This window comes from Crotalus tigris, unplaced genomic scaffold, assembly GCF_016545835.1.
Source record: "Crotalus tigris isolate CLP2741 ecotype Arizona unplaced genomic scaffold, ASM1654583v1 scf7180000024340.7048381, whole genome shotgun sequence".
NCBI classification, from domain to species: Eukaryota; Metazoa; Chordata; class Lepidosauria; order Squamata; family Viperidae; genus Crotalus; species Crotalus tigris.
Window position 1 is genome coordinate 5084661 of NW_024100510.1, and position 22209 is coordinate 5106869.

General features: G+C 36.4%; 1 protein-coding gene across 12 annotated transcripts in view; it reads right to left on the reverse strand.

Moving 5' to 3' along the window:
* The window catches only part of RUNX2 (RUNX family transcription factor 2), a 268350-nt gene that overhangs the window by 103034 nt on the left and 143107 nt on the right, over positions 1-22209 (reverse strand). For 10 of the 12 annotated variants that reach the window (XR_005554635.1, XR_005554636.1, XM_039326192.1 and 7 more), the window contains one exon: positions 16268-16429. The exons of 1 other annotated variant lie outside the window; for it this stretch is intronic. Coding sequence is in view for 9 of the 11 variants with exons in the window: in XM_039326192.1 (XP_039182126.1) it covers positions 16268-16429 (162 nt within the window). In the remaining 2 variants the exon portion in view is untranslated. Of the gene's footprint in view, positions 1-12358; positions 12499-16267; positions 16430-22209 lie in introns of those variants that run through there. One more of the 12 variants, XM_039326200.1, reaches the window with a different exon arrangement.

A 22209-nucleotide genomic window follows, 5' to 3' on the forward strand; every position in this document is an offset into this window, starting at 1 on the left:
ACACACACACACACACACACACACACACACACACACACCTAGATACAAATGACTTGTGGCCATCAAAATACTGGAGCCAGAAATAAATACATCTGTCTGCCTTTCTCTCCTAAAAATAGCAGCATTAATATCAATATATTCTTATTGTAAATCAGGAAGAGCCATTAATGTCAGCAAAGCTGCCTGAAATGTTTTAATTAGCTTTTCCTCCCTGAACAATGCCGAAGAAGGCCTACATGCAAAATACACGTGTGTAGGTTGGGAGGTAGGATGGAGCTCTCTATTCAACATGTGTGGTCAGTAAAAATCATTTTCCAATTTTCACATAAAATGATAGATGGCTATGTGAAGCTTATAAAAACAATAGTCATATGGGACTCTTTTAGATCCCTTCTATTCTTTCATTGTATTTATGGCAATTATAAACCAGAGACTTGGAAAATACTAAAGATTTTGTATTGCGCTGTGATGGCTAAGAGTGATTTCAGGGCCGTTGCCTACTTTAATCAGGAGACATTAGGTTCCACCCCAAAATCTCCTCCCATATATTTGCCTCTTTGTCTTTTTAAGCCAAACCAATCTCAAATGATAGGTTTTGTAAGAAAAGGATGAGACTTATCTTTTTGCTTGCTAAGGGAAAAAAGCTCAGAGGAGATGATTATTATAAGAAGACTGGGGAGAGGGTAAGATAAACATGTTCTGCCCTCCGTCTCCATGTCTGATTGCAAACCCTAGCTGATTTGGGTTAAAAAAAAAATCAGTGTGGGAGACATTGTTAAATAAGAACAGTTGCAGGAACTGGGTATGTCTAGTTTAATGAAAAGAAGGACTAGGAGTGACATGATAGCAGTGCTCCAATATTTGAGGGGATGCCACAAAGAAGAGGGGAGTCAACCTATTCTCCAAAGCACCTGAAGGCAGGACAAGAAACAATGGGTGGAAACTAATTAAGGAGCAAACCAACCTAGAACTTAGGACAAATTTCTGACAGAAATGGCTTCAGTGAAATGGCTTGCCTTTAGAAGTTGTGGGTGCCCCATCACTAGAGGTTTTTAAGAAGAGAATGGACAACTGTTTGCCTGAAATGGTACAGGGTCTCCTACTTGAGTGGGGACTTAGACCAGAAGACCACAAGGTATCTTCCAACTCTGTTATTTTGTTAATGTAGCAACTTGGTGAACATTTAATGCTAAACTACATGATGGCTTGTTTTGCAGTTAGTGTGATGCATAGATTGAAGTTTAGCATCATGTAAAAACTTAATGAATTATTGAGTAAACCATGATAAAAAATCACATCTAAGCAATATGCATGAACTAGGCCAATGTACAAGAATGATAATGTGGAATTTGCCAGTTCTCCTAATACAATACTCTCCTAAACTATTATTTCCTTACTGACATCCACAAAGAAGCTTTGATAGCAATATTGGATCTGATTTTAATCATCACTACCACCACTTTTTAATACAATTTCCCAAAGTAATAAGCAGACATATCTAGATGAATGAAAATAAGTGCTTCTTGGAAAGAAGACCAGTATGATGGCCAACAGGCAATTATTACTCTAAATAGAGAATTTACCTTGAGAATGCTTCTGTGAGACCATTTTTGTATCTATAGTAAATAAAGATGTATACAGTTATTTTCATTTGAATTTTGATTTATAGCCATCTATCCTCAACATAACAATTTCTTAGTTCAACAGTAGATGTAACACAATTGTTATTGTTTTGTGGATGTAAAAGGCCTAAGATGAATTGGGAATAAAAATAGGCTGTTCCTATTTTATATCTAATACTATCTAGCATTTTAAGCTTAACTTTAATGCTACTTTCTACACATGCACTAACACACACAGAGAGTTCAATCTGCAAATGTCATCTGACATTTTTATAGCCTCTACTACCCTTCAGCAGTAATTTTTTCTCCTGAAAACATTTTATATTTTGGATACTACAGTATATAAGGAGTTCAAGTAGAAAAGAAGGGTAGATAGCTTTTTCCAGCCTGGAAAGTGGAAGCCAAACCATTATTAGCAATCTTGTAATATAATAATGAAAGTGCTGAAACAATGCAGTTACTCCTACAGGCAACCAGACATTATGTTGCACTGTTATAATTTAGACTTGGTGTTATTAAAAATGCAAGTGGTTTGAAGTTAAGGGAGAGGCAGATGTAATCCTGTTATCTTAAGGTGAAGGAGGACGGTCCTCCTTTTGTGAGTTCTGTCCTCCCTCGAAAAGTGTCCTCCTATATGTCCTCCTTTTCAATATTTGAAAACTAATCTGCAGGGCTTTTTTTTTCCTCATAGAACGCTCAGAATGGCGTTCCGGCACCTTTTTTTGATGGTTTTTTTTTCAACTTTTGCATGAACTGTGCTACTCCTCCTATTGGCTTTCGAAAGCCAATAGGAATTGCTGCTAAGCGCGCCAAAACACCCAGTTGGCAAACTTTGCACATGTAAGTTGTCTGCAGCGAAGGTGAATTGGCAGGAACATTGCACCCCTCCCTGCTACCCAACTACACCATCTGCTAATTAGTTCCAAAGTACCTGGAGGAGACTGGAGCAGCGACGCCACAGTAACTTTCTCTTGATCTTCGGCCCTGCTAGGGCAATAATGGCTGAGGGCGCAAGAGGAAGGGGCAGTGGGGCTACTGCGGGCGGGGGTGTGAGGGGCAGTGGTGGCTGGCTCCCCCCCATACTGTGGGAGCTGCGGGTCCTGCTCTATACGGGGCTGTGCAGGGTGGGAGGTGGTGCTGGTGGGGCAGCTGCAGGTGGGGTGTGTTGATAGCGGGCTGCCCCCTGGGGCTGGAGCCGTCGCAGCTGGTGCTTTGGGAGCCGTGGGGCCCGCTCTACATGGCGGGGCAGCAGTGCTGGTGGGGCGGCTGCGGGCAGGAGCGCGGCATGTAAGCATAATTACAATATAAAATGTTATTGTTACAAATGGTTTTTGTTATGCATTTATCATATTATAGTGTATTCTGTATTATTGTTGCAATGAATAAAATGTTTCTTTTATTTACCATATTTTTTCTTCAATTTATTTGTGTCCTCCTTTTCATTGTAAAAAAGTTGGTCACCTTATTTAAAGAGGAATAGGTTGCCACCAGGATGGCAACCTATTCCTCTTTAAATAATAAGGTGATGCACAGAAAACAAGCCTCATTTTTCAAAAGATAATGTTCATGTTGTTAGCAGCCATTGATACTCCTTCACCCACAATCAACCAGGCACATAGTATACTAAAACTCAGAGTAGTAAAGAACGCAGTCCAGCAAGGGCTTCTGCAGATTATAGTCAATCCCAGTTCAGTCTAGATTTATATCACAATTCCCAAAGTAATAGCAAAATAAAAAGCACAGATGAGATAGAGAAATAAAATGGTTAACAGTACAAAGGAGCATTTCAATTCATAAAAAAAAAAATAACAGCAGCAAAAAAACAGCAGGTTTTGAGTCGGATCAAGATAATGATGCCCATAAAGAACTGCAATGAGGCCCAAAGGTTGAGAAGTAGGCAATGATGTAATCATGTGGATGCTGCAGTTACCTATTTACGTTGGGATATCTGATAGTACATAAGTCACACATTATAATATGTATATTGATATCATCATGCATATATCATAACCTGCCCCACTCATATCCCAGCAGATACTTATAAAATAGAATATGGCTACCACATGTAGCACTTGCCTATCAAAAGGAGTGAAACCTGAATGACAAAAGAAACTTTAAAGAATTGCATCTCATGAGAGAGAGCTGATTATATTAGAAGTATTAGACAAAGCAACCAATAAAAGGCTGAAAGGATAGGTTATATTTTTGAAAAATCATTTTAAAATTATATTTTGTTTCTTATATTATTATAGTAATAGAGGAACTCCTAACAAATTATGATTTGAGCAGGTCAAGAAAACAGTGCATTTAGCAAGATTATGATGGGAGTGGAATTTATAATGAATCTGGATATAGAAAGGTATATGGGGGGGAAAGAGCTACAATACAACATCAAAACAATTTTATACCATAGTGTCCCTATTCCACCCCTTCCCACCAAAATCAAAAATGGTGCAGTTATGAGTAATTTGAAGACCAGTAAAATGCACATGAGTCCAGAAAAGAAATAGTAATTAAACAGGAGCCTTAATAATACAAAGAAAAAATCTATTGATACAAAATTTGCAACAAAACACATCAAATAAACATGAAACTAAAAACCAAAGGTAGGATTCAGTGTTATGAAACCTGAAGTCTTGTCATAATGTGTTAGTTTTCTTCTCCTTCATGGAGGATAAAAAAGAATTGTCTCTCTTATTTCCTCAGCGAAAAACATTTCTGCTGATTGGAAATGTTTCAATAAATTCTGCTTTAAAATAGTAATCAATAAAGGAAGCAATGTATTGTCAACAATATGCAGAAGTGCTGTGCTAGAAATCTTTGCAGGAAATGTCATTTATTTCTTTGTTCAAGTTCACTTGAAATTATGGGGAATTTTCAAAATGGTATGGCAGCCAGGAACATTAATAAAAATGTAAGATAACACTAGACAAAAAAAAAGAATTAAATAACACAAGAATAAATATGGTAATTGAAACCAAGAAGCGAATCAGCTTTCCAACTGGGAAAACATACAGAGGAAGAAAAAGGGGCTTAGTGATAATCATTAACAGCAACACAGAAAGAATGGAAAGAGAATGGGAATGCAAAGAGAAAAATCTAACATTTTATAAACAATAAAGGGAATGGCTGATCATGATAGAGTAACAAGAAGAAGACAAAAATAAGCTATTTCTAACATTAATCACTCCGAAGAAATATATAATGTATGAATAAAGAAGATAAAAATGTATACATAACTTTAAAATAGGTTGAGTAACAATTTAAGCACACACACATATATATATATGTGTGCTATTGGTAGGAAAGTAAGAAAGGCGAGGAGGTCTGAATACAATACTATTCGAACACAGAATTGTTTCACTTAAGAATGTGAGAATTATATTCCAAAAATGTAGATCTAAATCCATAAAAATGTTAATTTCATTTCACAAATGCAGTTCTAATTTACAATAGAATTATCAGGCATCTTTGCAAAGGAGACAATGAAATTCTCAAGAAAGCAGTGGCAATCCACTTCTGAAAATCTTGCTGGACAGGGACTAATCCAGACAGTTGCCAGTGGTCAAAATTGACTTGATGGCATGTGCGTGCACACATACAAACACTTATATGGTACGTTATTATAATTGATTTTAGTATGCTATCGTATTTATTCTACAACACTAATGTATTTCTTTCATTCTATGCCTGTTAAGTGCCCATTTACAGGATATATGAAGCTACTGTTCCTATTACTATTATGATCCCATTCTAGGAACTGGAATAAGAGATATAGACTAAAGCTTTCTTTAAGTCCAACTCAAATCTTGGTGACTCCAGAGATGTATTTATGTAGTTTTCTTCCCAACAAGATGGCAAGAATTTGTCACTGCCTTCTTCTGTGGTTCAATTCCCCCACCCCTACATTTCCCAGCCTATTCCATAGTCCTCATAATTCCTTAGAGTATTTTCATCCAAATATTAATCAGGCCCAACTCTTCTTGGCTTTCATACCCAGACAAGCTTGGTCATGTGCTGCTGTTTTTTTTATTTCAAAATATTTCAAACAGATTATGCCCCCTTTCCCTGTCTTCTTTCTTTCTCATCTTTTTTTTTTCTTAAGCATTGGTCTTGTACAGAACAACAAAAGTAAGTGTTGTATCCAACTTTGTCCATCCATTGATGGAATGGTATCCAAAAATTGGTCAATTCCCTCTTCAAGTGTACCCCATTGTATCTTACAAAATGGTTATGGAAGGATGGGAGAACCACCTAATAGATCTAGGGCACAGAAAGCATACAAGAAGAGAAAACAGAGGGATTTCCATTACATATTCACATGAGAATAAATATAGCCCAAAATATCAAATATGGCTACATTTCTACGTTTGAATATTTTGTGCCTCTGCACACTTGTTCAAGACTGTATGTCTGACTGCATGTCAGCTGTCAGATCTTTTTAATATCCACATTACAATATTTTTACTATCAAATACTACTACATCTGAATATCAGCTATCGTATATTCATCACAATATTCATTTCAAATCTCACATAATTTTCCAATATAATCAAACACTAGCTGCTAAAGATATTTAGTGAATGCTACTACAAGATAATAGTTTGAACACTATTATTGCTGAATGATTGCTGAATATTGAGTCATTGCCATATAGTTAGCAAATATTTGTGTGTCCAGAAAATATTTTGAGAATGTCATCACAGTCATTAGAAAGGAATTTTTGAAATATGGATGCCTTGATTTCTAAGGTATGCGTAAAACCATATAAATGCCTTGTATACAACAAAGAATCCATCATATGGCAGTTTGAAAGGGTGACCTAACAAGTAGAGCAGATAGAAGGCACAAACAAATAAAGTTCTTGTTAAATTATAGTAGGCTGTTTGGGCTGGTTTGGTTAATCTATTAAAATAATGGCTTAGTATAACAGGCATGTGCTTGCAGGCTCCCTCTCATTTTCCAGCCAGAGTTCAGAAAACCTCCCTTCGATTTACGCATTTTTTCTTCAGTACCTTTTGTGGAGATACCCAAACCCAGACAAACAGAATTAGCTTTAACTATGACCAAATACTAATAAGCCAACTTCAAACCATAATTTGAGTACCGTATGCCTGAAAGAAGTCTAGGCCTGCTTAGGTTTAACATCAGGTTCAAATGCAGTGATATTACCTTTGATCTTGACCTGAATTACAGTATATGCCATAATTGAAGAAAGTCATCTGAGAAAAGGAAGCTGAATTTTTCTTCTGACTTGTTGGTCCTGCTTCTCAATCTGGCCACTCTTACCAATTATCCTCAGTGAAAAATAGAATTCCAGTAAGAGTCCTTAGAACCTCAGTTCTGGGGGCCTCCCACGTTGAACCTCTTATTGATTTTTGTCTCAGAGACTGGGATGGTAAGATTTGTTCCTTTTATATATTTGGAATCAGACTTTTTATTCTTCCCCTTAAGAATTAGCATGTTGTTTACCCAAATGACAAAAAGGCCAGTTAGGAATAAATCATTACCAAAGCAGTTCAGGCTGTGAGGCCTTATTCCAGTTTAAGTTAATATAATTTTAATGAGCACTTCAGAAAAAGGATATGGTGCTTATGGAAAATGTCTCTAATTAATATCAGACTTCAAATTAGGAATAACAAAAAAAGGCAGTATCATTTGGTTTCAAGCTGGAACTCAAGTGTATTTTGGCATCATTACTAACTGTTAGCAGCAAGTTCTGAAAACAGATGCAAATTCTGATATGTGTCCTAAATATAAAACATATTGCACAAAAGAGCTCAGATAAAACATATCTATACACTCACACATTGATTGCAGTGTGCTATTTCCTGTGCCAGCAACAAATATATTCCATTTCAGAAAGTTTCACCTTTTTTTCTCCTTTGATTAACCCTCATTAAAAATAGACTGCCCAAGAGTATATAGATTCTTTTTTTTTTTTTTGGTCATTAAGTTTTCTTGCTTTCTTACCTTCCATTAACACATCAGGATTATTATACATGTAAAAATTTACATATGTAACACACATTTGAGAGAGCAATTCTACTTTGAACAATCCCACCCCAATCTCTGCACCATTCCTCTTTACTGTGAATTTAAAAAAATAAAGACATAATTTAGGCAATGAATTCAAGTGAATTCAGAGTTAAATGTTAAGTTCAGCTTTTGTAGGAAACTGAAAACACGGAGAAATGCCAAACTGATTTCAAGAATATTAACAAATATGTAATCTGACAGAAAGCAGAGAATTATAGAGTGAGCAGATTCTGCTCCTGAGTCTGCCTGTTTGTGATGATGGCTGCTAGGACTATGCACATCCTTTGAAAGAAATGCTTCAGAACCCTTAAATAAGAGCTTTGGAAAAATAAGGCAAAGTGCTGATGCGGCTACGTGAAGCCATATGAGTCAGTAAAAAGATATGAATGCTTTAATAATTCAACAAAAGGTGCGCTGTAAGTGCTTCCCTTTCAGAGGATTTGAATAACTCTAGTTTTGCATCCAAAATGGGCCAAATTTTGATTGCACAAAAAGAGACAATCATACCATTTTCTCAATATCTACCTCTTTATATCTAAGAAAAGAAAGTTAATACTTGATGTTTCCCTACCACAGCCACCAGCAAACTAGAGAAATTAATTTCATGTCATCACAGTATCAGCTAAATTTTGGGAGTGGAGAAAATGACTTACAAAGGATCTTTCAGTGCTATTCTCCATAATGCCTAGTTTGGCCCAGAGAAAATATTTGGCAAGAAAGATAGGGAAACACATGCAAAGTTATTCTATTGGCTTCAGTTTCTCTTATAATCTGTAAAGTGGCCTTATTCTGGAATTATTCACCACAGGGTGAGTAATGTAGCTCAAGCACCAAACTAGGCATTAAGACAACAAGGCGTTAGTACATTTATTGGACCTCTTAATTTTTAAAAATACAAACCTACCTTGTTTTCCTCTAGAACAGATCTATGCCATCTTTTTAAATTTTTCAAACTACCTTGGTCTGATATCTTTGCTAGCAAAAAAAAAAAAAAAAAAAATACTGCACCAATTTGCCAATATATGAAATTACGGTATACTAATGTAGCCTTTACAGATAAAGGTCTCAAAGGCTAGAGTCTAAAAAAGGGTACTTTCTGTTTGAAAAGTGTAGTATGAGACCACAACATGAACATTCACCAGGAAAAAAAATGAAATATTAATTAAAATCACTATTATAAGTCTGTCAAATTGGTAAGCATAGTTTAATGAATGCTAAAAAAAACCTCTCTTTGATTATCATCCACTACTGAAAAAAAATTACTTTCAAAACATTTTAGCTGGTCTTCTTACAGGGCCATTATCATAAGGTTTTTTGGCTGCTCATGTGCCATAGACAAAATTAAATTCAAAATTAAATTTAACAGTCATTGTACAACTAGCACATACTTATTGTTAGTAATGACTAACTTTGGGTGACATTCTGGCTCCGGTAAAATCAACTGCAGAACCTCCATTGATTTTGATGGGGACATTATTTCTGTTTTAATGTTTACTGGAATGGATTCCATTATCTTTCATAAACTTCCTCCTTGACACATATATAAGGGCTCTAATTGTCCACATGCATCTATAAATTCATAATTTGTTCTTTCTCCCCCACCCCCCTCACATGAGAAGGGGAGGAAGAGAATGCAGTAAAAATAAAAATTATATAAAGTACGCACTATGGCTGCCAGATGACATTTTTAAGCCTCCAGCTTCATTTAGGAACATCACAAATCAAGCTAATAAAATGGATCAATGTAATCCTAGAATATTACTTCACAGCACTTTTTAGTTTAAATAACTCATCTTTTGGCAAATCTCCACCTTCACAAGATGAAATTTTCTCTTTATATATTTGTGCATATGTGTGTATGTGCATTTTATTTTTTACTTACTTATTAATAACATTTATAAACCACTTCATTCCAGAAGCTATATAAAAGGTGTACAAAATCAGACAGAATACAATGAAGACTTTAATTAAATAAGCAAACAATAAAATGTAAACAATAACAGTAATGCTTAATTGCAAAAAAGCCAGTTTTAACTCCAGTGTAGTCACTCTTGTCTTGTCCAGTAGGATAAATAAGCAGTCACTGGATATACCTACTTCAGTTCTTTTCCTTTCATATACCTTCTGATAGGAGAAAATCTTCAGCAGGTGCTCCCTATTCTGGCTGAGTGGGGATAATTTAGTTGGGATAGGTAGTCTCTAAGATATTCAATCCCCCAAACATACAGGTACTACCATATTTTTACGTGTAAAAGACGCTATTTTTTCCTGAAAACACCCTCTTCAAAAATCAGGTGCGTCTTATACATGGAAAAATAATGGTAACTTCCGCAGCCCAGGGCATGCCTGTGTGCATTGCCATGCAACTTGGTGCAGGTGTCAAGCTCCTGAGCTTGCTACTAATGGGAGGGGGAGGAGGCAAGATCTTCAGCTGGTCGAACTTGCGGATTTGCTGGCTCAGCTGTTCGGCACTCCACCGAACAGCTGATCGGCATGGAGAGTGTCTTATAGAAGGGTGCGTCTTATAGATGGAAAAATATGGTAACTAGCTCCTTAAACTACACTTGAAAACAGATTGATAACCAATTCAGTTCTCAAAGTAGCTGTATTATATGGGGATTGTACATGGGCAGCTGCGTTTCCAGGTGATTTTCAAAGGTAACTCATATACAGTGAATTGTAGTGATCCAGATGCAAAATCACAGAGGATGAGTAACTGTCTTAGAGTGTCCTGTTCTTGGTAAGGCTGTAACTGTTGCAGCAGGCAAAGCTGGGCAAATGCCCTTCTGCTTGATCAGCAGGAGCCACAAATCTAGGAGTGTTCTCAGATTGTGAACTTGCTCTTTCAGGGAGATGCAACCTCATCAAGAACTAAGGTTGCTGTCACTCCAGAATCAGCTAATTTCTGAACCAACATCTATTCTGTCTTGCTTGGGCTGAATCAGAACGTATTTCTCTCTTTTTGGATTCTGACAGCCTCTAGTTAAGATTTCCATCATATCTCCCATTTGGCCTGGCATAGAGATGTATGGCTAGATGATATTATTGGTACATCAATGATGTCAACTCTGTCAGCAGATGATCTTTTCTAGCAGTTAATGTACACGTTAAACAGTATAAGGGGAGAAACAAACCTTGGAACACCTCACATTGGCATGCCCAAGAGCTCAACCTGCAAACACTGACTATATTCACTTAAGAACGAGCAGAACCAGTGTAAAAAAAGTGCTTCATGCTTCTAACTGCTATAGGTGGTCTAGGATCAAAAGCTCCAGAAAAGCCTAGCAAGACAAGGATGGTTGCATGCTCACCATTCACAGTTACCACACATCTATTCATCCAGTACCACAGCCTGAATTGTATTAAGGATCAAAATAATAATCCAGTTCTTCCAGAACCCTCCACTTTCTTTAACCATCTTCCCCCAACACTGAGACTGGATAGAAGATAATAGCTGTCCAATATGTACACGTCTTCAACTGAAGAAAAATATTAGACTAAATACATTACCTCAGTGTTATTAAAGTTAAGGAGTCACCACTCATACTAACAGATAATTTCAACCTGTATGTATGCAGACTATGGGATTTTATACATTAATTGCTTCTGAACCAGAGCTGACCAAACTCTAAAATTCAGACTGTAACCACTGCAGCTAGTACACCATTCAAAGTTGAACAAGCAAAATACAACATTGTAGTTTTAGAATTATTACTTTATAATAATTTAATATAAGTATGAACACCTTTGAATATTAATTACAAAAAGGAGAGAAAAAGAGATCATGCACAGGTTTCTATATACCGAGGGCTAAAAAAAGGGCAAGCAATAGTGTTGAAATAGCTGAACTTTTTGCAATCTAAAAGCAAACACTTAAGGATCATGTATTGTTCAACATTAAAATAATACATGGAATAAATGGAATAGCAAATCAACACTTCTTTGATCTAGGTTACATGAGCTAATGGAGTATGGAATTAAGACATGGATTGCCATTCCCACAAAATAATATAACACTAACCTGACCATTATTTTCCTAAAAGGAAAAATAAAGCCTAATCTCCAAATTGAAAAGCACTTTACAGTTTTTTATTGTGTCAATGTCCAGATATGGCACATAATGTAGAGTTTTGTTATAAATGCATTCACGTTTGCTAACTCACTTGTTAAATTCATCTTGCTGTCCATGTGCCCACATCCTACTTATGTCTAGCAGAAACATTAGGATTGTCAACTCAATGGTAAGCAAAATATATAAGATCAAAACCCTCATTTTCTTTCCTAATAAATAAATGAAGAAAATAAAGTTACAGAATGAATCTGCAAACACCTACAGGCAAGCAAAGTTATAACCAGAAGCCAACATGGGTTTGTCAAAAACAGATCATGCCAAACAAATCTTGTCACATTTTGGCAAAGTGACTAAATTAGTGGACCAGAGAAATGCTACAAACACAATAAACTTGGACTTTAGTAAGGCATTTGATAAAGTAGACCACAATCTACTTGGTAAGATAGAAACCTACTACTTGATAATATAGAAAAATGTGGGTTAGACAGCATAATCACCAGATGGATTTGTAACTGGCTGACTAAGCGCACTCAGCAAATGGTCCTCAACAGAACTACATGTACATGGAGAGAAGTATGCAGTGGAGTACCTCATGGTTCTGTCTTAGGCCCAGTACTCTTCAATATCTTCATAAATGATTTAGATGAGGGGATAGAAGGTGAACTCATCAAATTGCAGTCGTCACCAAGCTGGCGGGATTAATCAACACACCAGAAGATAGGCTCAAGATCCAGAAGGATCTTGATAGACTTGAACACTGAGCCCTATCCAACAAAATGAAATTCAATGAGAAAAGCAAGGTTTTACACTAAGAAAAACTATATACACAGATATAGAATAGGTGGTACCTGGCTCAACAGTAATAACCATGAGGGATCTAGGAGTCCTAATGGGCAACTATTTAAATATGTGTCAGCAGTGTGCTGCAATTGCCAAAAAAGCTAACACAGTCCTATGCTGCATTAATAAAGAGATAGACTCAAAATCACGTGAAGTGTTAGTATTATTTTATAATATCTTTGTCAGACTACATATTGCATCCAGATTTGGTTGCCACAATATAAAAAATAAGTTGAGACTCTAGAAAGAGTGCAGAGGTTATTAAGGGACTGGAGACTAAAACATAGGAAAACGGTTGCAGGAATTGGGTATGTCTAGTTTAATGAAAAGAAGAACTACAGGTGACATGATAGCAGTCTTCCAATATCTAAGTGGCTGCCACAAAGAACAGGGGGTCAACTTATTCTCCAAAGTATCTGAAGGCAGAACAAGAAGCAATGGATGGAAACTAATCAAAGAGAGAAGCAATCTAGAACTAAAGAGAAATTTCCTGACAGCAAGAATAATCAACCAGTGGAATGGCTTGGCTTCAGAAGTTGTGGGTGCTTTATCACTGGAGGTTTTTAAGACGAGATTGGACAGCCATTTGTCTGAAATGATATAGGGTCCTCTGCTTGAGAGGGAGTTGGACTAGAAGACCTCCAAGTTCCTTCCAGCTCTATTATTCCGTATTCATAAAATATACCCTCAAAATACAAATCCTTTCCCTTCCCACCATTATAGCTTTGAAATTTTTATGTTTTTCAAGAATGGCAGAGGTGGCACAAAGAACAGAAATCAAGCAACCAACACAAATAACTGCAACTGGAGCAAACATGGCCAGGTAATGGATTTCAGTTCAGAATCTAGGACTGATTGTAAGGGAATGAATTTAGTGTGACATGCCGAGTATTCATGAGAAATAATTGCCAGTGCTCAATTGCCAGAGAGTACTTTCATATACTGGCAATTCCCGGATAGGAGAACCCAAGTATTTATGACATCTACTGCCCTTTCAAACTTTGTTTGCTGTCTGAAACACTAATATAACCCTAATATATCTATAATATATTAGGCATCTATATTAGCAGCTATAGATGCCAAGAACATCAGCATGATAAATATGTGATGGTAAATGGTGGGAGGACATCTTTACCTTCCTTAACCATAAATGTGACTAGATTCCTTATTTGACACTAATAAAGAAAAGCCAGATGTTGACATTAATATGTTTAACACTATTTAACCAATAATCACTGTAAACCAGTGGTTCTCAACCTTTTTAATGCCGTGACCCCCAACTGGTCGTAAGTCGAGGACTAAACCAGTCATAAGTTGAGGACTAAATCGGTCATAAGTCGAGGACTACCCAACTGGTCGTAAGTCGAGGATTTTCCCTGCCCAGGAGCGCCGCGCATGTGTGGTGCTGCCCCCCGTGCCGGCCAAGGCATAGCTGGCAAGCGGCAGAGACGGAGCAGACCGACCACCGGCTGGGCCACCAGCTGGCCCAGCCCAAGGGAGGTAAGGCACCCACCGGAAAAGGGGGAAAAAATGGCAGACAGCCTTGCTTGGCGACCCCCGTGAAATGGTCGATCGACCCCAAATGGGGTCGCAACCCATCGGTTGAGAACCGCTGCTGTAAACACTGTTTAGAATGGAAAAATGGTTGTGCAATATGTCAGAATTAAAGATTCCTGTTGCTTAGAAAAGCATTATGTTATTGGCTACTGGAAGCATAAAGCCTTTATATTTTGTTCTAATACCAACACTGATTTAAATATAGTAATAAGGAGGTTGATATAGAACACTCTATGACTACATTTTATAAAAGGATCCTTTTATGATATTTATTTTATAAATATCATCTGAATGGCTTCCTATTTTTTTTTCTTTAAAATCTCTTCCAGATCTTCCTAATAAACTCAACGCTAATCTGCTATTTAAATCTTATCTTCATGCTTTCCTTTTTTGCTGGTCCTTAGATCAGGATCATCTTTCTTGATACAACATTTGGCTTTCTATGTTTTTTCAATTCCGATAATGAAATTCTTTAATTTTCTTCTTTTCTAATTTGTCATTTTTTAGTCATGGCAGGCTATTCCATTTAAATACTTCCCTTATCCCCATTGCTTTGGAATTCTATCAATAACAATTGAAAATCATTGTTACTGTAAGTTCATAACCAGATAAGACATTGTATGTTTAGTCATTATAAAGCACAAATCTGCAATATGTGTATTATTATTTCAAGATCACTTATTATAGTCTCAGTTTAAAAACATCAATAATGATCCATTTTTGGCTGTGCTTTTAGATGAACTATAGCTTGCTCAGTCACCCCAAAGCCATAATTGTCTCATTAAAAGACTTGTTCTCTTTCTTTGAAAAAAGGGAGGGAAACATCATGATATGTTTAGTGAAAGAATCTACCTTTTCTTAAAAACTTCCTTAAAATCAAATGAAGTGCTGTTTTTTTTCTTTCTCTAATAGATGAGATGAGATATCCAAGTCCTTTGCCAGTAGCAAAACTGCTAAAAAACCACTGACCTGACACTACAGAGACTTGAAGTAAGTGAAGATGGTCTAAAATTAAAATCAATTGTATGGGTTCTATTTCAAATAAAAGAAGAAAAAAAAGCCAGGTTGGCTGGCATTTCCAGAAGTCATACATTCGAATCTACCCAATATGAATATCAGGGTAAACATCTGAAGACAGACTGAATAGCTGAGAATAAAGATGTTAATTCTTATTGCTCTTTCTTTTGAAATATAACAAATCCATCCCTAAGATAAACGAAAAGAAAGAAAGCAGACAAATCAAATCCTGTATGACTCCTGGCTATAGTTCAGCCTGTCAATGATACTATAGATATATTCTATAGACATTCACCTGGCTGAGAGTCAAACAGGTGCACAGAATGATAAAAACTGTATCTTGCCAACTTGACAGAAAGATGAGGAAAGCAGATCATATGGAATTTTTTACGGGTTAATCATAAATCATACTTCAGGCAAGCAGGTCACGACTAACAAAATACAGGGAATGACAATGGAGGGCTGGGTTGCAATATAACAAAAAGATTATTTTCCAAGAGAACATAAAATTTTTAACAAGTGATCATTTGTTTAGTCTTAGTATTGCTGATGCTCAGCACTATTTCTGTGAAGATTTTCATTCCTTTTTCATTGCTATTATCCTCAACCTATTCCAAGATGGCATTTTATTCTGTAGTTTCCTAGCTTTTGAGAGGGATCCTGACTACACGATAAAGCAATTTTCTCTTTCTATTAACAGTAGATAAATAAGTGATCAAAGTATTACAGCTATGCAGATTTTCAACAGTAACGGGTGGGCAAACTAAGGAAGGAAGGAAGGAAGGAAGGAAGGGAGGGAGGGAGGAAGGAAGGAAAGAAGGAAGGAAGGAGGGAGGGAGGGAGGGAGGGAGGGAGATGATGATGAGGAGGAGGAGCTGTTTATACTGTTTATACAAACGAGGTAAAGTATTCCTGCATGGAACAGAGCATAGTAAAGCAACAAGATCCTGAGACTTCAAGGATTCAAACCACTACAAAGTGAGGAGGTTACCCCAACTCTTTTTAGTAATATGCACCTAAAATAAATATCATATCTACTAAGTACATACCAACTAAGCTGTTCTTGATTTTCCTAGCTTCCCTCTGAGATAACTAGTTTAATTCATACACAGTCTTTACCTGAGAGCCGTCTGGGCACATCGGTGATGGCAGGAAGCCCTGTGCCTCGTGTGGAGGACAAGGGAGTTGTGGAATGAATGGATGGTGAAGTCATCTGGCTCAAATATGATGGGTAAGACTGGTCATAGGACCATGGAGGGGATGACTGTGCTTGTCTGGGGTCTAAAAACAAAACAAAAGAGAAAATAATTTAAAATGAAAGGCAGACAGGAACAGTTGGTGGAGACGGAAAGTCTAAGTATGATATGTAAGATGGGAACATGTGAGAAGAACTGCAAGCACTGGGTCTTTTTTTCCCCTTTTTACTATTCAGAACTGACAACATCAGGCTGACTCCTGAAACTTGAAACTAAGAAGTATTCATGTAAAATGAAGCCCAGTTTGATTTCAGTGAGGCTTTTGAGGATTGCAGCTGAACGATATGTCCAATACAAGACTGATCAAATGCTTTCCAAAAGGAAGATTAACTTCCATTTAATAGCTGATGTAAAAACCATGATCAGTGATGAAGGTCCAGAAGTTAGGAACTCTGATATTAAGAATCTTCAAGGACATGGGAAATGAGGCACAACAGAAATAAATCTAAAATGAGAAGGGACAACAGAATCCTGGATGATTTCATTTCAGAACGATGGTTATAGTTTTCAGCTCTTTAGACTTTTATTATTCCAAGCTTTCTCTGAAAGAATTTATTACTTGTGAAACACATATTGGAATCCTAGATGTTGGAGATAACAGAAACCAAAGTGGAACACATACACACATGCACGCACGCACACACACACACACACACAAACATACATACCAGGAAATATCAAAATAGTGCCCTAAAGAAAATTCTGGGGAACCCAACAGCATAATGAATACCATTCTACAATAATGACTGTATTTCTAATAGACACTTGGTGAAAAAATTTCAGTTTGCCTTATGACACAAACTTGTCACGGGGCAAGATAATATATTTAAAAAGTATTTTTAAAAACTAGAACTAGCAACAGTTTAATATAATTTACATTATTCCTAATCCAACCAAGTGTGTGTACTCTCTTTCTCTGCACTAACTTACATTTTTTGACGATTCTTTGACAGGCTTTCCTACTGCTGGAGAATGAAATAATTTTCCATTGAAAATGTGATTATATGAAGAACATTTAAATAAAACTCCTATTATGCTAGACATTTATATATAATTTTGCAAGGACAAGACCTCCTCTCTATCACCCCAGAATGGAAACCACAGAATGAGGGATGTAAACTACAGAAAATCAGATCTGACTGAAAGAACTACCTAATTATAGGAGCAATGTGACAGTGGAACCAATACCTAGAGAGAGGTGGTGGGTTCTCCTTTACTGGGTGGATTCAGAGCAGATTCAGGTGTTTGAGGGCTGTTCCAACTCTCTGATTCAAAGATTCTAGCCATTGTTGCTTGGTCATTGTCCCTCTCCTTATTTAATCCCCTGCTACTAACTTTACAATCTGTTAGTGAAGATGTCATATTTCCTATTTCCTTCTGTATGTATGTGGTTTGGAAGGGATGGGAATTTAAACTAATTTCAAAAGAGAAATACCAGTTTTAGGAACAGGCAGAAAATAGGCAGAAAATAAGATAGGAGATTAATTTATCCAATAGGAACATTTCATCCATCTAGATCCAATGGTTCTTAAACTTGGATATATCCTGGGGTAATGGAGCAATTTGTATATTCTTGCTTGTAATTTGAGAATGTAGTTGGGGACAGACACTTGTGTAAAACAAGAATATGTTGGGGGGTATTACATTATCTGAGGCAGGGAAAAGGAATAATTGGATCAAATAATTTAAGAATCACTGATCTAGGCTATAACATGTAATTTGGTAGGTTGAGACTGAAGCCTTTTCTGGACTTACCAAAAGATGCTAGAAACCATGTTTGGAAACTTTTATCCAAGTGCTATGTTTGTTGTGTGAAAGTGATACAGTGAGAAAGTCCTGTAAATTCTTTTAGTATTTGCACAGGATTATACACATCAGGAAGTCAGCACAATTACTTGTCAATTTATATTAAAAATGATATATTGCTTGTTGGTTTCTGACAGTTACTTTGCTTTTCAATCCCACTTCACAGAATATTTTGATCTGAATCAAATAATATTTTCATCTGAATCAACTTTCATTTCCTGACTGGAAAAATAAGCTGGAAAAGAAGTTCCCTGTTAACAGTATCAAGCAATGCAGGACTGAAAAGAAGAACTTGTTCATCCATGCAAGAGAAATTGCTTTCTGATTCTTCTGGGAAGATATTTGAGCAGCAAACCATTATCTTTTCTGGAGCACTTCTATTTATAGAATAACTGTATGTTAATGTAATTTTACCACTGTTTTGCAAATAGAGACCCGTGTATAATAAATTAGCTGGCAGAAGAAAATTTTTCTGCCATTCAGGAAATTTATATAATCACAAGAAAAACATTTTCTCTCCCTCTCTAACATCTTGTAGATTCAGCTTTTCCCCTTCCACTATTCAGACATGATTTGCTTGAAGATAAAAGATGGATGGATGGATGGATAACTTTATTATACTTATTACACTTTAAGTGCTTCCTAAATGCAAAAAAATTATTTTGTTTGCAATTTTAGGGATGAATGTCCTAACTTTATTTCAATGCTAAGTAGCTGCTAATTAAATATAGTAAAATATATCAATACTATAATTCATTACTTAGCACATTATAAAAGATTTCAGAAAGAATTTGGCTGAGAAAGGTTTTGCTTAACAAAAGCAAACTGATTATTAGCAATAGGTTAGAGTAGATACCTAAAGAAAGTGCAATCTGATTTTTTTTTCTTTTACATTCAAATTCCAGCAGAGTAGGTAGCATAACAAATGCCAATAACAATTAAACTAACATAGACAGACAAAAGCTTAAAATCCAAAACTTTTCTAAATCAGGATACCAGTAAATGTTGCCAAGCTTAGGTCCGCTAAAACTTATGTGTGGAGCTGCAGGAGCTCCAAAACAGTGTCCAGCTTTTGAGATGATGCTTGATGATTTCTGAAACTTCCCTATATATATATATATATACATATACATACATACATACATACATACATACATACATACATACATACATAACTTATTACATGCACCTTTTCAAGAAAAACCACATTATATGCTTATGGTATTTGTATTTAACTATCTGCATTAAAGTAGAGAAGAGGATAAGGTTCAAAAACCAATTATGAAAAAAAGACGGCAGAGGTTTTAAGCATATATTTAAGCATTTAAAAGATCTTAGAAAGAAAACAATGATACAAGCTACAACAGGTAAGACAAGAAACAAATGCTTTCAGCAACCAAGGTGCATATTTAGACTGAATCATAGAAATAATTATGTATGAGTGATTCAGAAGAAGGAAGAGGGGCAGTGATAGCAATAGAGGTCTAGGAAAAAGCAAAAGCATTTGCTTCGGAAATCTAGGCACTGTGGTGATAAACATCTCCTGAGGTCTCCTGAAATTAGGGAGAAGGAATAGTTTCAAGTAAAACCACAGATTTCATGATTCTTATCTCAGTTTCTTAATGTAAAACTCTTACTCCCCATCCTGCACATAGCATTTTTAGCTATTTCTTACACTGAACTGTGCTTCCCAGCCTATGGTAATCCCATCCTCATTTTGTGAAACGTAACCAATTGTTTTAAACACGTCAATAGCAAAGAAAGCTATTTTTTTAGTCTGTGGTGAACAATGAAATATGATTATGGTTTCTGGAATATTATGCCAAGTAAAAATAAAAATACCTTTTGCATGCAAAGATTCCAGATCACATATAACTCTTTAGAATTAAAACAAATAATATTCATATTAGAATTAAATACAAATGGACAAATCCACATCATCTAAATAATAATAATAATAATAATAAAGTTGGAAGGGACCTTGGAGGTCATCTAGTCCAACCCCCTGCTGAGGCAGGAAACCCTATACCATTTTGGACAAATGGCTGTCCAGTCTCTTCCTAAAAACTTCCAGTGTTGGAGCATTCACCGCTTTTGGAGGCAGGTTGTTCCACTGGTTAATTGTTCTGTCAGGAAGTTTCTCCTTAGTTCTAGGTTGCTTCTCTCCTTGATTAGTTTCCATCCGTTGCTTCTTCTCCTGCCTTCAGGCGCTTTGGAGAATAGCTTGACTCCCTCTTCTTTGAGGCAGCCCATGAGATACTGGAACTCTGCTATCATGTCCCCCCCCCCGTCCTATTCTTCGTTAAACTAGACATACACAATTCTAGCAGCCATTCCTTATATGTTTTAGCCTCCAGTCCCCTAATCATCTTTGTTGCTCTTCTCTGTACTCTTTCTAGAGTCTCCACATCTTTTTTACATCGTGGTGACCAAAACTGGATGCAGTATTCCAAGTGTCACCTTACCAAGGCATTGTAAAGTGGTATTAATCTCTCTCTTTCAGTTAATTAACAGAAAAAACTGCACTCTGTAAGTGAGACTTTTATTGCATAATATCTATTATAGACCCTGCACATTGCTTAACCCCTGAATGGCTTTTTTAGGAGTCATTTTCTGTGGCTCTAAGATAATTCACCCCGGTTGACTCACCCCAGCCAACTTGCTGACAATATACAGGGAATCCCAAAACCTTTTAATAAGAAAGACCCTGGGTTTGTTTTAAGATATAATTTGCTGGGTGGTAGACAGATGCAGATGAAGCATAACAATAGATCTCTCACCCATCCACCTGCCTATGACATGCCTTCACTCTAAAAGATGGGCAAAAGGGAAGAAATAAGTTGAGCGAATCACTAACTCCTATTTGCTAAAAAGATGGTTTTGTGAAACTATTTCAAAGTGATTACTAATACTTGCCCTTCTATAGGAGTAAGATGAAAGTGCCTCTCTACTCCAAGTCGTTTAGAGTAAGGTCTGGGAATGCAGAGATTAAAAGGTACCCAAGAAAAGCACTAGATATGTTGAAAGCATATTATGGAAAATCTCACAAATCAGCTACTCTGGTGGGTATTGCCAGTCACTAAGAACACAATCAAAACCTTGCCAGAAAGACCAGTGGTAAAGCCATGGTCCATGACAGCTAGATGGGAACGTCCCTTAAGGGCAGTTAACATATATTGCAGAAATATGTCTGAGAACTATCATCCATGACCATGTCATGGTCATTTTCAGGCGTATTAGCCACACTTCTAAAAAAAAAATACTAGCTGCAGGTTTCAGCTACTAGCTTCAGTAATGTTTTAAAAGAGAAACATATGGATGAATGGATGGATGGATGGATGGATGGATGGATGGAAGGAAGGAAGGAAGGAAGGAAGGAAGGAAATAGATTGACACCTAAAATCATTCCTATCAACCTAAAGTCAAACAATTTCTCTGAAAGAACATAAAATCTCCCTGTCCATAGCTAAAAATAATGCCTTAATGAACTGAGGAGGTACAGACAGGCCCAATATATAAAACCACAAATAAAAATACCGAGATGTATTATAAAAATATATTCAATCAGAAGCAGATCTAAAGCACATTGTATTGCAAAATGCAGCACAGAAAATATGCCACCAATGAACAAAGGAGGCTTCATATATTTCCTATGGAAAGTTAACATGACAAAATCATAATTTACAAAGATTATTTCTTTATTTAAAAAAAAACCTCATTGGTAGACCATTAAACTTAAAGAAATAAGACCAGGTTTTACTGAACCCCAAATATTTGTTGCCAATGTTACAATGGAAAATAGTTAACAAACTGAAATGTATTTCCATTGTAAAGTATTGTCATAAAGTTTTGTTCCTTTTCCAGAGGCCATTGCAGGGTCCTATCTTTCACACTTCCTTCTTTAGCCATTCATCTAAAAAGTTATAAGAAACATCTCTTGCAGCAGGAAAGGACAGTCACTGATTATAATACATAAATACAAAATGTTAAAACCCATTA